At 42.4% G+C, this 17,546-nt stretch overlaps 1 protein-coding gene across 4 annotated transcripts in view; it reads right to left on the bottom strand.

Moving 5' to 3' along the window:
• Positions 1 to 17,546, bottom strand: part of LOC144025625 (transcription factor COE3-like) — a 68,988-nt gene continuing 51,442 nt past the window's right edge. For 3 of the 4 annotated variants that reach the window (XM_077531865.1, XM_077531867.1, XM_077531866.1), the window contains exons 12-17: positions 14,064 to 14,152; positions 8,774 to 8,839; positions 8,562 to 8,706; positions 6,014 to 6,208; positions 2,973 to 3,092; positions 1 to 1,705 (exon numbers count right to left, since the gene is read on the bottom strand). In XM_077531865.1, coding sequence (XP_077387991.1) covers positions 1,674 to 1,705; positions 2,973 to 3,092; positions 6,014 to 6,208; positions 8,562 to 8,706; positions 8,774 to 8,839; positions 14,064 to 14,152 — 647 coding nt within the window. In that variant the 3' untranslated portion in view covers positions 1 to 1,673. The remainder of the gene's footprint in view (positions 1,706 to 2,972; positions 3,093 to 6,013; positions 6,209 to 8,561; positions 8,707 to 8,773; positions 8,840 to 14,063; positions 14,153 to 17,546) is intronic. The other variant, XM_077531868.1, reaches the window with a different exon arrangement.

Raw genomic sequence — 17,546 nt, 5'->3', positions numbered from 1 at the left:
TGAAGAGTTTCTGTACAAAAAGCACGAGTCAGCAAATATCACACAAAGGAACAAACATGCACACGCATGTACTAATGCATGTATTTACATACAGATGTCTCAACGTAAACATGTATCTTTTCAAGTGCGTATGTATGTTTATATGTACATCCTTTGTATTTGTCTGCCATGTATGTATGCATTTTGGTATGAATGTACAAATATCCGTCTGTACGTCGCGATGTCTGTTTTTTTTGAGTGTTTATGAACCAACTCCTGCCGCAGTTTGTGCTTTGAATACATTTCACATTTTCAGCACACACACGCAAACAAAAACATTGAAAAGCAAACTGGAAGGTCAAAGTTGACATTCTTTGACATCTCATGTCAGCCATCTTGTGTGTTTTTCAAACACAGACCTTTTTTTTCTTTCCAAAGAATTCTTTGAGTTGGAAAGTTCCATCGAATATAAGAAGAAAGCAAAACGTTACATACATCAAATAACGTGTCGCACGTCGTCAAAATGCTCAAGTTTTCTCAGCAATGTTTGCAAATGTGTCAATTTGAAGATGATGTACAAAACAATTTATTATTATTTTTTCCTGATCAAAGTCCCTGATTGAAAGGTGGTAGACAAAGTGTTCAGCGGGGGCGCTGTTGTACACACTAAAGCCCAAAATAACCCAAAAACAAAAAAACAAACAAAAAAAAAGAAAAAAGAACGAGAGTCATGTTGGCACCAAGACGAGGACGCTTAAAAGATGATTCAATGCAAAAGGGGATATATTTAACATCACTGCGAGTTTTTTTTTTTTTTTTTTTTTTTAGCTTGTAGCTTAGCTGGTGTGTTTGTGTGTGTGAGAGAGAGACACAAAATTTGTTTACAAAAGTGGACAACATGTTTATAACAATGTTGTGACTTGTTTTTTTTACAAAAACTTTTTTTTTTTTTTTTTTTACAATATCTAAAAGACAAGAAACAAAATGAAGCTTATCAATACGTAAAAAGAAGAAGCACGCTAACAGACGGCAAAGAAAAGAAGACAAGAAGAAAAAAAGAATTCCTCCTGGCTTGCTCACCAACCCAGAAAGTCAACAGAATTCATAAAGCACATTTTACAGTGCTGAGGAAGAAGAAGAAAAAAAATGTTTCCAGTCCGGGCTATTGAGGAAGTTGCTTCCAGGTTGATGAAGAGGTGAAGGTCCCGCCCCCCCAGGAAGACTCTATTTTGATTAGCGGCCGGATGGGATGCCCGACTTGGTCCCATTCAGAAAAAGCCTTCAAAGTTCTAGATTGTTCCACGGTGACGTGTAAAAGCAAGGAAAGGCAGATCTTCGTTGGAGCTCATTAGCATAAATTAGCATGAATCAAAGACTTTCCTAGAAGATGACGACAGCAACAACAAAAAACCTTTCCATCTTTACACAATATTCTGGAAACTCAAGCAAGCGTCATGCAAACAAACCAAAGCGGCCAATTACTCAAAGATGATTGGCCAATGATGATGATGTCATCAGGAACAACCCCCTCCCTATCCCACCTGGCCCACTGACTCACAATCCACATCTGTGAGGTGACATCATCAACAGTCACGTGGCCTTCAACGCGGAGGCTGGAAGAAGACGAAGAATCCGTCGGGCTCGCCGATGGATGTCGTCGTGTAGGGGGGAGGGGCCCTGGGTTGGGGGCCGCCTCACATGGGTGGGACGATGAGACCGGCCATCGCTGCAGGAAGAAACAACACGAAACTTCAGCAGGTTGAAGCTGTGAGGAAATCACCAGTGCTCGCGCAAGCCACTTCAAGTACGCTTCTGTCTCCACTTCAAACCGAGACCCTACGCTTCCAGGAGATCTGCTTTTTTTTGTGTCATGTACACATGTGGACACCAAGTTTGACATCTGCGTTTGAGGCATCACAGCAAATGTGGTTAGTGATGCCCGCTGGAGCAGGGGGCTGCTTACGATGGCTTAAGACTACTTACAACTGCCTAAGAGGGCTTATGACGGCTTACAACTGCTTAAGACGGCTTGCAACTGTTTCCAAATGCTTAAGACGGCTTCCAACTGCTTAAGATGGCTTGCAACAGCTTAAGACAGCTTGCAATTGCTTACAACTGCTGAAGACGGAATGGGCTTACAAGGGCTTGCAACTGCTTAAGACTGCTTACGAACCCTTGCAACTGCTTAAGACGGCTTGCAACGGCTTACAACTGCTGACGGCTTAAGATCGCTTACAAGGGCTTGAGACTGCTTAAGACGGCTTAGAATGGCTTACAACTGCTTGACATAACTGCTTAAGACTGCTTTAGACGGCTTACAACTGGTTAAAACGGTTTACAACTGCTTAAGATGGCTTATAACTACTTAAGACGACTTACAACTGCTTAAAACGGCTTACAACTGCTTAAGACGGCTTACAACTGCTTAAAACGGCTTACAACTGCTTAAGACGGCTTACAACTGCTTACGACTGCTTAAGACGGCTTACAATTGCTTAGAGGGGCTTACAACTGCTTCAGGCGTAATTTCTCGTGGAGCACTTCAGCCTGTCGGTGTGTTGCTGAAGGACATCACAGCCGTGTGTCTTTCTTGAACCAGGTTCACCCCCTGGCCCGGCGGCAGGTGGCGATTGAAATATTTTTATTTTTTTTGTGGGTCTGCTCATGACTGACAAATTTCATGTCGCCTTCGGTGGCAACATTTGATGAAGATTCAAAGAAGGCCAGCAAATGACCCCAATGAAGCTGAAATGGCCGTTTGAAGGCAAAATGTCAGACTTTCGTCTCATAGCTCATTTCCTGTCGCTCCAAACCGTTGTCAGAGGGCCCAACTTGTAAAGCGTTCAAGAGTGGCGTGCAAAATGACCAACAAGAGTTGAACAACTCGACTGGTGACGGACACAAAGGTTATGGATCAACTTTGACTGAAAGCAGGTGAGAGTGTGGGGGTCGGTGAGGAAGTGGGGGCGGGGCAGGGGGGGTTCGATGCTCACCCTGGAGGCCGGCGCCATTGGTGGAGGTGCAGGTGGGGGGCGGGGAAGTCTGTGGCCGCACCACGGGGGCGAAGGCGCTCTTCTGTTTGACTGCAGTCACGGGAGAGAATGAACGTACGCCTACGAGAGCGGGAAGAAGAGGAAGACCACGCGTGAGGAAGGAGGAAGCGAAGGGGCCGGGTGGATGGCGCATGCAGGGGGAAGGAGGAGGATGATGAGGATGGCTCGTCTCCATCGGCCAAAGTTGATCCATAACTTGAAGGAACGAGTGAAGCCTCGATGCCGATTGCTGCCACGCCGCGCCGTTAGCCTAGCTTAGCATCAAGACTGGAGGCTCCGAGCCACGGAAAAACGCTAAACAAAAAGCGTTACGGCTCACGTCAAGAAATGCAATTAAGGCACATGATAGCACCTCTTCAAGCTAAACTCAATTGCGTCTCGCAAAGATGCAAGTTGGGTGACCAATCACAGAGCAGATTTGACTCTTTAGCCTAACTTATGGATATGCCCGATTTCAAGTCGGGGGTCATTCCGAGCGCCGATATCGGGAGGCGCGGTGTGTGGTGACAAGACACACGGCAGGATTATCTGTGAAGATTATCGCTTGCGTCTCGGTGCGTCCTTACGATTGTCGGGAGGGGAAATTCGGGGCTAAAATCGGGCCAATTCTCCTGCCGTGTGAACCAGGCTTTAGCTAGCATCAAGACTGGAGACAAGTGTGAGTGAAGGATGCCAAAAAATGATTCCAATGTTGATGCCACTGATCTATATATGTGACTGGATAGCTGATAGGCCAAGACTTTTGAGGTTGCGAGGCGGCCATATTGCTCCTCCCACGAAATGTTTGTCTCCATACCATCCTATACATTTACAGGATCCAAATTGGAGAACATTTGAGACCTGACATAGTAGAAACAGCATCATTTATCATCTTTTAAATTTGTTTAACATAAACATGAGGACTTCAGACATTTTACATCTTGCCTTAAATACATGTAGAAATTATATGCTTAATAATGTTTAGTACAGGAGGAAACTTGTATTTTTTTTCATTAAAGAATTCTAACTGTAATTCTATAAAGATGCCTCTGCCAAATTAAATATTGGGGTCTAAGGAACTGAGCAATAACAGAAAAAGTGGGTCTTCAAAGCAGCACATACCATCCCCCTATTAATTTTATTTTATTTTTTGAACTTGTTAAAAAATAGTGAGCACCCCGAGACAAACCCCCCCACCCGGTCTCCGGCATCATACTAAGTGTCTATATATCTCATCTGTACGTATAGCGTATAGTTGATACAGTAGTCTGCTCGTAACAAGATGGCCGCCCTGCGACTTTAACGACTTGCGTGTACAGGCTATTGGCTATCCCGTTATATATTCAGATCAGTGGTTGATGCTAAGCTAAGAAAGTGCTGATGTGGACTGCGACAGACTCAGGTAGATGAAGGCCTGACCGATTCATCGTTTCGTTGGTCAATATTTTCAAAAATAATCATCACCAGCTAAAGTGTCGCAGATGAAACATCAAAATATTCCTACTTTCTGGTTAAACCGCAAATGCTGTTGGAGTGGCTGAGAATCAATCATGCAGTATTGGTCCACTAGATGGCGCTCTGGCACCGTTTGATCCAAAGCGCATCTTTTGTGAGATCAGAAGTGGAGGATGCAGATCCACAAAGTCAAAAAACCTGACACAGTTTGCTTGCGTCAAAATCCAAGCTCGAGTGGAACCGCTTCTAGACTCGGATTGACTCCAATTTGACTCCGATTTGACTCGTCCGTCTGTCGGACATGACGTGTTTTTTGCTTCTGACACCAATAATTAGCGCCACGTTAGCTCCTGAGCATGATTTTGCTACGTCAGCAGAATCTTCTTTGCAGATGGACAAAAAATCCGCTCTTGGTGGTCACATGTCACACATCTTAGTTGCGTGTTGGCGAGACTTTTGAGAAAGAGGAAAAAGTCGAGATGACCTTCCGGTTCGCTTCGACATCTCACAAAACACGTTTGGACATGTGACAGAGATGTCTTGTCTCGTCTCGGCCAGCCGGCGTTTGATTTTCAAATCATCACTTAATGTCGCAGCAGCAGAAGAAGAAAAAAAATGAGACTTCACCTCGAAGGGCGTCAAATCGCACTTTGCTCCAAAATGCAAACAGGAAGGAAAGTCGAGCCAAACATCAATCGTCACTTCACGTTTGCTTTGTGTGCTGAAGTTGAGATTATTATTATTATTATGATGATGATGATGAATGATTGGAAACTTCTTCTCAGTGGTAGTGAAACCCAAACGTCATTCATAGTTTTGTTGTTCTAAGAGTTAAGGGCCACATTTTTGTTTTATCGATAAATTTTGGATGAATTTGCTGATAAATCAGAAACTGGAGTGATAAAAATTCCCATTGTTCTAGTGTAGATGTTAGTGAATTAGTGGGGGGTGGGGGTGAAGACTGATGCGTATGTTGTGGGAGGGGCAAGTGCTCGGGCAACTTTGGTTGCCATGATGACCAAACAACAACAGATTGGACTTTTTTTCAACAAAAACTTTTGATGGGGACCGATGAATCAAACTAGGGATGCACCGATTGAACGGCCGGCCGATTTATCGGCCCTGATTTCCTTAATTTTGTGAGATCGGTGATCGGCCGATCCCTGAACAATGAACCGATCTTTTCCACCAATCTCATCTCCCTCCTTAGAGGTCTGAAAAAGACACATGACTAAACGGATTTTCATTTTGATTTGAGGGAACTTGTACTTCATGTGCATTTCAAACAAGCCATTTGTATTATTTCGCCGATATTGTTCAATGTTTTCCAATCAAACAAGATTGGAACACTGAAGGTATATGCTGCTTGTAATGGAAAAAAAAAATCGGTATTGGCAAAAATCGGGATTGGCAGGTCAGACATTTGAAAGGATCGGCCATTGGCAATCGGCCAGAAAATTGCAATCGGTGCACCCCTAAATCAAACTATTATTGACACCTATCAATCATTTTGTCCGACCGACTTGCGTCGGGGCCGTCAAACTTACCGGCGTAGGCTGAGTTGGCGCCGGCGCCGTTGATGAAGCCGGCGGGCGAGCCGGACACGGCGGCCAGGTTGGTGACGGCGCCGTAGCCGTTGATGGAGGACGTGATGCTATTGATGGCGTTGTAGTTGCTCTGCTGCGGCGTGGAGCTGCCCGGGTAGCCGCGGGGGGAAACGCTGCTCGAGCTGCGAGAGTAACCTGGAAAGAAAAAAAACAAAACAAAAGCTACTCAAATTCAATCTCATATTTTCGATTTGTTGTAACCAGGGCTTATTAGAGTTTGACATTTTTTCATTTGAGTTCGTTTTGATTTTGTTGGGAAGTTTGTTTTTTAAATTTTAATTAGTTTTCAGGGAGTGGTTAGCACGTCCGCCTCTCAGTACTGAGGACTCGGGTTCGAGTCCAGGCTCCGGCCTTCCTGGGTGGAGTTTGCATGTTCACCCGTGCCCGCGTGGGTCTTCTCCGGGTACTCCGGTCTCCTCCCACATTCCAAAGACATGCATGGCATGTAAATTGGGCACTCCGAATTCTCCCTGGATGTGCTTGTGAGTGTGAGTGGTTGTTTGTATCTGTGTGTCCTGTGATTGGCTGGTGACCAGCTCAGTGAGTACCCCGCCTACTGCCCGAAGCCGACTGGTATAGTCTCCAGCACCCCGGCGACCCTTGTGAGGAATAAGCGGTCAAGAAAATGGATGGAGGGAGAGGTGTATTACTTGTTCACAATGTTTAAAAAAATAACATCATGAAAGTGATGTCATCTTCTGGTGCTTTTCTATTGGCTGCTGCTCGATGATGTCACTTTTATGTGACACACTTTCAAAAGTCCTTATTCCGATTAATATCAAAATAAATCGACTTCAAATCACATTTCAAATCATCTCCAAAGACTAAAATGAAGGACATTTTTGTTATAATTAGTTTGTGTTAGTTAGTTTTGTACACATGAAATGTAGTTTCAGTTAGTTTTTGTTTTATTAGAAAGCATTTTCATTTTTATTTTATTTTAACGAAATTGTTTTTGGAATTTTACTTTTAGTTTTTTCATTAGTTTTAGTTCACTAAAATAACCTTGGTTGTAATCGATTACATTGAGTGCAACTCTCCAGAGTATAACATAAGGATAATAATGATGGATGATTTAATTTAAAAAAAAAAAAAAAGGTAAATACATTTTTATATTTCACAAATGTCTATTGGAAATAAATAAATCAACCAATAAATACACAAGATTGTTCCAAATAAAAAAATAAAGCCTACCCTATATTGTTTTGTTTTGTTTAAATTCTGGTTGTGTTGTCATCATGATTTTGAGTTGAGGACTATGATCATGATGTTTAAATAACCATGATGACAACAATATAATGACAATGTTTGTTACAATGTTATGTACGAATGTTTTTTTTTTTTTTTTTTTGGGGGGGGGGGGGTGTTGGGTGGGAAGAGGGTTTTTTTCCCCTCCTCTGTCTCCGGGAAAAAAAATAAATAAATAAAAAATATACAGTAAAACCTCCTCTGACGAATGCTTAAGCTCACAAACTTTTCGCCTCAAGAACATTAAATTCGCGAGCAAATAGTCTCTGCTGACGAACTAGTTTTCGGCGGACGAACCAAACCACGCAGTCGAACAGCGCCACGGTGGCGGCCACGAGAAGCTGACGCACGCTCACGGCGTCCCAGTTCGTCACCCCCTTTCTTTGAGTGCGGACGTGGTTTGCGTTTGATAAACATTTTGGACCATATTGAGTGTACTTTTGCTATTATGGGACCGAAAAAGACCCCACCACAGGCTAGTGTTAAGCCTAAGAAGACATCAAAGAAAATTACGATCGGGCAGAAGAAGGAGATCATTGAAAAACACGAACGAGGTGTGCGTTTGTGTGACTTAGCGTCCCAGTACCAGTACGCTAAGTCAGTACCATTGCTACCATCCTTAAGAACAAGGAAGCTATTAAAGGTGCGTGTGTGGCTAAGGGTGTTTCTGTGTTGTCTAAGCAACGGTCTCAGGCAATAGAAGAGGTTGAAAAACTTCTGTTGATTTGTATTAATGAAAAGCAGCTAGCAGGGGACAGTGTGAGTGAGAGTATTATCGCCGAGAAAGCACGGCAACTTCACTCGGATATCATCAAGAGGCAACCTGGTATATTTTTGTGTAGTTTTAAGGCTTATTTAGTCGAAAATTATGTTTTATAGGGACCTGGGAACGGATTATTATCATTTTAATGGTTTCTTATGGGAAATAAATGTTCGGAAGACGAACTTTTCGCCTTACACACACTTTCTGGGAACCAATTATGTTCGTGAGCTGAGGTATCACTGTATATATATATATATATATATATATATGTATATACACGCACACAGTATTTATTCAGTAAAATGGATTTTAATGTCTATCTTTTGTTTTATTGAATAAACAACAGACATTTTATTGGCAATGACTGCACACGTATGACGACATTTGAAATTTGAACGAGCTGCTAACTGAATAGCGCAGCAGCTGGAGGGGGGTGGGGCCAAAATAAAAAAATAAAAAAAAGGCGGGCTCCCTCACCCTGCTCGGCCTGTGCCGCCTCCGAGATGTTTGCGAAGGAGTTGACGGCCATCATCCCCGAATGTGCCGGCAGCTGGTTGTGAGCGCGCGGCACGCCGCTGTACAGCACCTCCGTCAGGTCGGCCGCTCGCTTCAGGATCATGTCCTGTGGGGGGGAGGGAGGGGCGGGGCTTAAAAGGTGAAAGGTTGGGCTCGCCGTCACGCTCACTCACCTGGTTGTTGTGCGGCATCCCGTACAGCGCCTCCACCAGGTCGGCCGCTCGCTTCAGCAGCACTTCCTGTCACACACGCACATGCACAACTTGACACGTCAAAAAAACAGACAAAAGCCAGCAAAGAAACATCTTCCTTTCCTTTGATCTTTCCTCTGGTCTCCTGACCTTTTCAACTTCATAACTGGCAAGGAAAAGGGAGGGAATCAGAAAAGGTGACAAAGGAAAGATGACAAAAGTAGACGGGCAGAAAAAAAAAAGGAGGTGCAAAAGAAGACAAAAGGCAACACAGGCAAAGATGAGAAAAAAGTGGGAAGGAGAAAAGGTTTGTGGCGTAAGTAAGAAAAGCTGAGAAGGAGGGAAGATTTGTTGACACCCAAATGTCATCAGCAGCTGCAGGAAGGAACGGGAAGGAACGAGCGAGCGAGCAATGAGACGAGACGGAGATTCCCCGAGGAAAACAAGCGGGAAGGTGGAGGCCTCTGCTGGCCTTCCCTTGGGTATTACACATTATTATTATGTTTATTGTTATTATTATTATTAATATGATAACATCCTCCTTCCACTTTTCCTACTTTACAATAATTTTTTCTTTGCATTGTCTGCCCGCGTGTGTGTGTGAACAAATCACACGTGGGACCAATCACATAATGTGATTGAGAAAAGGGAAGGTGCGTTGCCATGGTGACACTCCCAAACATTTTGGTGGGCAACTAACTGGCACACCCTGAGTGGCCCCCTCATTTATTATACACCCTCCTACAACAATAAAATAAATAAATAAATAAATAAATAAATAAATAAATAAATAAATAAAATAAAATCATAAATAGAAAATTATAAAAAATAAAAAAAAATCAAATACAAAATTATTTTTTAAAAAACAAAGAAATCATAAATACAAAATTGTTCAAAAAAATGAAAAATCATAAATACAAAATTATTCAAAAAAAATCACAAATACAAAATTCTTAAAAAAACAAACAAAAAAGAAATCATAAATACAAAGTTCTTTAAAAAAGCAAAAACAAACATCATAAATACACAATTCTTCAAAAATACAAAGAAAAATCATAAATACAAAATTCTAAAGAAAAAAGAAACATAAGTAGAAAATTTTTCAAAAAACAAAGAAAAATCACAAATACAAAATTCTTAAAAAAAAAAAGAAAACCCAAATACAAAATACTTAAAAAAAAAAAAAAAAAGAAAAATAATACAAAATTCTTCAAAAACAAGTAAAAAATGCTCAACATTCAATATACATTCTCCATGAAAAGCATAAATGTGTGTTTAATAGAAGGAATAAAATAAATAAAGTAAATAAATATTGAAAAAAAAGTGAATTGTGAATATGCATGTACTCAAGTTTCAAGTTGTATTTGGAGCAAGTTGATTTTTGTGCAAAAAAAGACAAAATGACTTCTCGCAATTTATGTTGTTTTGCTGTTCAGCAATTTTGTGTCGTCTTTGAACGTTCAATTTTCATGCACTCAGAAAAAAATAAAAATGTCACAAAATGTGTTTATTTTGTTGTTTGAAGTGTTTTAAGCACATTTTTTGTCCAAAAGAGCATTTTAGTCATCAATCTGGCTCAAAAGTCCGTGGTCTGATGTGTCCCCCCCTACTCCAAGGGGCACTGATGAAAAGCTGTGTCCCCCTCCAGCATTGAACTCGGCCTAATCACTGCACTGTATATTTCTTGGATTGGATTTGCTTTGATTTCGTCACAGTACAAAAAATAATGATTTTGAATCACCAAATGAGAATCAATCCGAATTGGTTTTACTAGTTTTTTTTTGTTTGTTTCTTTTATTTCAATTCGTACTCTTTTGTTCATCTCGTCGGCTGCTCTGGTCTATACAAAATATATTTGATAAAAACATTTATGTCAAAAATGTGAGCGTGGGATAGAATCGTGATGGGATATTTACAAATACAACAACAAATAAAGTCAAGTCTAAGTCTAAATCTTTCAGGTGAGCATTGAGGTGTTGGAGGAGAACCTGAAATGTCCCTCTCCACAACAGGGAGGGAAGCCCAAGAGCTCCTCCTCCTCCTCCTTTTCCTTCTGCGGGGGTCTTAATGAGGTGCTTGGGGGTCTGCTTGAGGACTAGAATGAGTCCAGCCCAGAGGAGGAGTTAGCAGACAGCTCTTAACTAAGATAAATCACCAGCGGCGAGGCGAGGAAGAAGGCGCGGGTGCTGGTGGGTGGGGTGGGGTGCGGGGGTGGGTGGGGTCAACATTAGCAGCTGAGTCTTCCAAGCGACCGCTCGCTTCACTTGACTTCCCGTCATCCAAAACATCATTCAACAATCAATCAATCAATCAATCAAGCAACTAACAATTATTTTAAGATTTAATCAATCTGTCGATGGCGACGCTACGCTAACGTCCATGAATGAAAAGAGATGTAACGATATCCAAACAGCGTGATACAATATTACAATATTAAGGTCACCGATGCAATAATGATCACAATATTGTGGGGAGCTCACATTATTGTAAAAAATTTAGCTCATACTTAAACAAACGCACAATATTGTGCTTTTGTACATTACAGCAATGCATATAAACAACCTACAATCACTAATATTTAATATTGAGGCACTTACATGCTGATGCAAGCGCACACTGTGTTCCTCGACATATTGACGACTCGTTTCACAAGCATATTACGTATCCCCTTCATTGGACCATTAGCGTGGATTTGAAACATGCAAGGGCCAAAACATGCCTTACAAAAATTAAACTGCATGAAAAACTAGCCACCAGAGCGTGCTACAACTGCACAAATGGAAATCAATGCTGCTTTTAACATTATGACATGACAACAACGATATATTGTGACAGTTTTAATATCACGATATCGCCGGTATCGTTACATCTCTATGAATGAACTCCTGCCCAACACTAACATGGCCGCCACGTTGGTGGTGGTGACAAAACGTGAGAAGGCACCACAGCGCCGTCTCGTGGCAACGTGGCCGGCTGCGGCCAATTGCGGAAGTAACACGACGTCGACGGCTCCTTCCCGACGGGGCCCGCTCATCGTTTTCTGCCTTCGTCGGTCATCGAGATCACATGACGCGCGCGTACGCATCCGACAGGTAATCGGCGGATTGTTTGTCCGCTGATTGCCGACGTCACATGACACACCGGCGCTGTCATGGTCCAGCCGGCGAGTGTACAAACAAAACGTGCGCGGCGGCAAGGATGGAGCAAACAGGAAGTGACAGGCGGCAGGTTAGACGCCCACCGCTGACAAAAAAGCTTTCCCCTTTGCGAGGAAGAGGAAGGCATAAATATTCATGGTGAGGAAGAGGTGAAGGCTGGCCATGATGGCGATGGTGGTGGCGGCAGCGCTGCGACCTGCGCCGGCGATTAGCATCAATTTCCAAACAAACGGCTTTTGGTGGCGTGTCGCCGTTTGATGAATGGCTTCAATTTGGCAAGCAGCGTTGACTGTCGGCGCACATCTGCCCTCATTGCCGCCCGCCCGCCACCAAACGCAATTTCGCCGCCGCCGCCGCAATCGCACGTGCGTGTGTGCGCGTCTTGAAGGGGAGCGAGCGTGCACGCTCGCTGTCAAGCGTCCGCCATCTTGCCCCTTAACGTCAGTGTGGCGTTTCCACCGCATCAAAGCAAACAGTCACAGACATGGCGGGGCGAGCACTTCCTGTTTGAAGGAAGTGGCCAATCACGGCCCACCCCAACCGCAGTCCACGTTTGAAACTCAAGTCAAACTTTAATGGCAAAACAAATCTCAATCTCAATATGAAAATGTGTCAATCCAAATCTCAATCTCAATCTTGAAATAAATCTTTAAGGTCCATCTAAAACTCAATTTCAATCTTGATTAAAATTTCTATCTCAAACTGAACCAGAATCTAAATCAAAATTCATTGTCAATACAAATCTGAATCTAAATTTCACTCTCACTCTGAATCTCAATGTGAAAATAAATGTATATTTTAAAATCCATTTAAATCTCAATCTTTGACTCTAAATTTGAACTCCATCTAAGACGACATGCAAATCTTAATCAAAATGTTGATGTAAAACTCAATCTGAAAGTAAAAGCAAATTCACATTTAAATTTCAACTCGGAATCGGAATCTCACTCTCAATCTAGAAGTCAATCTCAATCCAATCTGGATCTCACACCATCTGCTTCACCAATCTCGACTTTGTACGTGACAATCTCCCATGTGAAGCAATAAACGTACATCACCTGGCTGTTTGATTCAGAATTGGATCAGAATCTGATTCTAAAAAACTAAATCTCAATCTTTATTTAAATTTAAACTTGAACTCTATCTAGGACTACATGCAAATCTAAATCAAAATGTTGAACTTAAACTCAATCTGAAAGTAAAAGCAAATCCACATCTCAATATCAAATCAGAATCGGAACCGCATTCTGAATCTGGAGCTCAATCTCAATCTAAGACTCAATGTCAACATCAATGTAAAACCGAATTTCAAAATCTCAATATGAAAGTGAATTCAAACCTGAATCTCAATCGAGATGAGATCAAAATCTCATTCTGAATCTCAATCGAGATGAGATCAAAATCTCATTCTGAATCTAGAAGTCAATATCAATCTAATCTGGATCTCACGATTTTCTACATGACAATTTCCCATGTGAAGCAATAAACGTACACCGCCTGTCTGTATGAATCAGAATTGGATCAGAATCTGATTCCAAAATGATCTAAAGCTCAATCTCAAAATAAAAGCAAATTCAATTCTAAATTTCAATCGGAATCTAAATCTTATTTTGAATCTAGACGTCAATCTCAATCTAATCTGGATCTCACAATTTTGTACGTGACAATTTCCCATGTGAAGCAAAAAAACGTACACCGCCTGGCTGTATGAATCCAAAATGGATCAGAATCTGATTCCAAAAAACGAAATCTAAATCCTTATCTGAATTAAAATCTCAATGTAACTCTCAACGTGAACCAAAATCTGAATCTTGTTCTCAATCTTAATCTGAAACTAAATCTGAATGGAAATGGTCTGAATCCAAATCACATGGTAAAAGTCAACCTCAATGTGACTTCAAATCTGAATCGGAATGAAAATCCACATCAAACTCCACCGAAATCTTTTAGCAACTATAACGATCAATCAATCTCAATTTGAAAGCAAATCTGGATCAATGCGCCGTGTAAACTGAATCTGAATCTGAGCCAGCAGATGCAACACAGACGACAGAAAACACAACTTGGTCGAATGCAGAATGTGTGTGTGTGCGTGTATGCAAGAAAACACTGACCTTAGGTAACCTCTCGGGGTCTCCGGGGTGGCGAGGGATGACCTTCTGTAACCTCTGGAAGCCGTAGTCGATGGTGGGCTCGTTCAAGGCTGCGCAAACACACACAAACACGAGCTTCAGTGAGCTGCACCGTCGCCATGGCGATGATGATGAAGTCATCCGATTTGGCCAGGACTTGATGAAATGACTGGTTACTAATTCAAATCTACTTCCTGCCGGCCGGCAACGGCGGGCGAAGACGGAGTCGAGAGCGACTAGTCTTCGCCGATCAAGTCCATTAATCATAAAAACGCTGTCAAATTTGACTTTGGGGACAATTTGTCAGAGGGTCTTTGTCGGCGTTAGCGCTTGTAGCGGCTAACCATGATTGACAGGCCGCCTCCTCCTCGCGCTCATTTGCATAAGTGCGGCCTTCATGAATACGAAGCGGGCGAGCGAGCGGGCGTCTCGCAGACGCTCGCTATTAGCATTAGAACAATATTTGTTTGGCTTTCCCGGCCCGCAGACGTTCAATCTAATTTGTCAGAGGCGGCCGGAGGCGGAGACAAGACGATGAAGAAACGCTGAAATGGGGGAAAAAAAAAAAAAAAGGTGAAGAGTGACAAAGCGTCCGCGGATTTGTGGTCCGCCACCAACGCACCACCGGAATCCCACAGAGACTTTTGTGGCGGAAAACAATCACACCTGAACCCAAAATGCATTTCCCCCCTGCGACATCACCTCAAAACTCAGACCAGGAATCAAATCTCAAATCGGGAAATGGAAGCGGACCAATTGTGACTCTCAATCCAAATGTTCAAAACCAGACATTAAAAATCAAGTCGAAACATCAATCGGATTCCAAATGAGACAATCTAATAGCAATATAAATCTGAATTGAAATCTCAATCTGGATGTAAACATCAACTGGAAACAAAATCAAAATCTCAATCGGAATAAAAATCTTAAACAAAAATTGACTGGATCAAACAAAAAAAACAAAAAAAAAAAATCAAGATATTTCTGATTTCAAATCTTAATCTTAACCTGTCTAGATCTGAATATCAAGATGGAAAATCTGAATTTGAATCTGATTGAATCTAAAGTATCGAGATGAATCCACATTGAAATCGCAATCTGAACGCATCTAAATGTCGATCTAAATTGGAATGAAAACCTGCATTTGAATTGAAATAGGAATCGGAATCTGCAGGAATATCTCAGTCAGGACCTGATTAGACTGAAATCTCAATCTAAGTGGCTCTAATAAACATCTATCTGAACCAAAATCAAAATATCAATCGGAATAAAAATCTTAAACGTAAATTGACTGGATCAAAAAAATCAAGATGGATCACAATGTCAAATCTTAATCTTAACCTGACTAGATCTGAATATCAAGATGGAAAATCTCAATTAGAATCTGATTGAATCTAAGCATCAAGATGAATCCGAATTGAAACCTCAATCTGAACGCATCTAAATGTCAGTGTAAATCGGAATGAAAACCTGCATTTTAATTGAAATAGGAATCGGAATATCTCAGTCAGAACCTGAATAGCAGTGCTCATTTTGACTAGAAATTTGAATTTAAGTTATAATCTTTTGACTAAAATGAATTAAAGTTTTAGTAGTCGGATTGTATTTTAGTTGTAATCCAATTTTAGTCGATGAAAATAAAGAGCAATTTTATTTAAGCAAAAAGATTTTTGTGACGAAAAATAAGACAAAAATTTCGTCGACCAAATTATTTCCTATAGATGGAAATCTTAATCCGATGGTGAATCGGAATCTGGGCCGTAATCTGACTGAATCTTAACTTTTCATGTGAAGAATCCTCGCATGCATTCGGTCTCGGCGCGATGGCAAAGGAAATGTGGGAAATCCAGAATCAAGTCAAGTCATCTTTTATTTCACGAAGACGGAACACCAATCGGAACAGCAAGCGAGCAATCGTTTGAATCGGTCTGATGAAAGAGAACTTCAGCCTCCGTAAACAGCTGATGAGCGACGCGAGTGAGCGAGCGGCCGTCCACTTCCTGTTGTCTGGCTTCCTCGTTTGCCCGACCGGCGGCGAGCTCCTCCAAAATCAACAAGGCGAGTGTGCGCATCAACATTCTCCAGCTCGCCGCTTTCCGCCGCCGACATCTTGTCCACTTGATTACGTTCCCGAGAAGCGTTACTCGATGCGCTCGCGCCGCATCCATTTTGTTGCAAAGATTGCGTCTGATCCTCCTAAAGTGAGCTTGATGGCGTGAAGGAAGGCGCCGTCACGTCCGTCGCCTGATTCCGCTCGGCCTGCTTCTCGTCCCGTCCCCGTGAACGGACGCTTATTTGCCGTCTCTGACGCCGATGATGACGGTTGGTTCTTCTTCCTCACCCTTCGTCCCAACGTTGCATTCATTCAGACGGGAAGGCAGAAACTTCCAGGTTCTTCTCACTTCCTGCCAATTGGCCGACCATGCGTCATTCACGTCCCGCTCTTCCGAAACATCTTGGATGTCTGTGGATTATCTGTGATGTCATCACTGACCAATGACTGGATCAAGTGATCTCATCCCACTGATGATCTATATATATATATATATATATATATATATATATATATATATATATATATATATATACATATATATAGATATATATATATATACATATATATAGATATATCTATATATATCGATCTCTCTCTCTATATATATATATATATATAGAGAGAGAGACAGTTACCCGTCACCGTTTCCTCCCTGGGCCGGCCGCTCGTGGCTGCACGCATGCTAATTAGCGGCTAATCACCTCCCACTGACGCGACGACGCGGCCCCTCCTCCTCCTCCCCACCTGAGATGAGACTCGTCGGCCTTTTGAGAAAGTGCTAATTAGCCCACATTAGCTCCTCGAGTGCGTGTGCTCGTCGCAGTGTGATCGGTCCCTATTGACGACACAGGAAGTCCCGGAGGGCTGTCAATCAAAAGCCGACTTCAAAGCAAGACTTCCTTTCATCACGCCGCCGCCGCGTTGCTGCGTGTGAGCTAGCGGCGTTCCGGTCAAACTGGGGTCACGCAGTCGACATCATCATCATCGGCCAATCACGGCACTTCCGCCTTCGGGTTTTAGTCCGACAAAAGGCGAGTGACTATCTGGCCAGCCAATCGCAAGTGACGTCGACAGCAACGGCGGCCATTGTGAAAATATGGCCAGGTGAGGAGGGGTTGGGGGGAGAGGGTCCAACGCCACACTTTGACATTTCCTTATCGGGCTCAACAGCTGACATGTGACCTTTGTGATGCGTTCAAGGACGCCCGGACGTCCTTGTCATGTCTCGACTGGACACAAGTGTTGTGCGTGTCTTCATATTTTTTTTTTTTACTTCTTTGCTCGCCTCGCTCAATTGCTTGTTTTGATCTTTGTACAGTGCTTTGTGTGTGTGTGTGTGTTTTTTTTTAATAAATAGTATTGATAAAACTGGAAAAGGTTGGATGCCGCAGGATTGAGCCGGATTCCAT

The sequence above is a fragment of the Festucalex cinctus genome, chromosome 9, assembly GCF_051991245.1.
Source record: "Festucalex cinctus isolate MCC-2025b chromosome 9, RoL_Fcin_1.0, whole genome shotgun sequence".
Lineage (NCBI taxonomy): Eukaryota > Metazoa > Chordata > Actinopteri > Syngnathiformes > Syngnathidae > Festucalex > Festucalex cinctus.
Note: the sequence above shows the minus strand (reverse complement) of the source record. Positions and strands in the feature narration are given on the sequence as shown.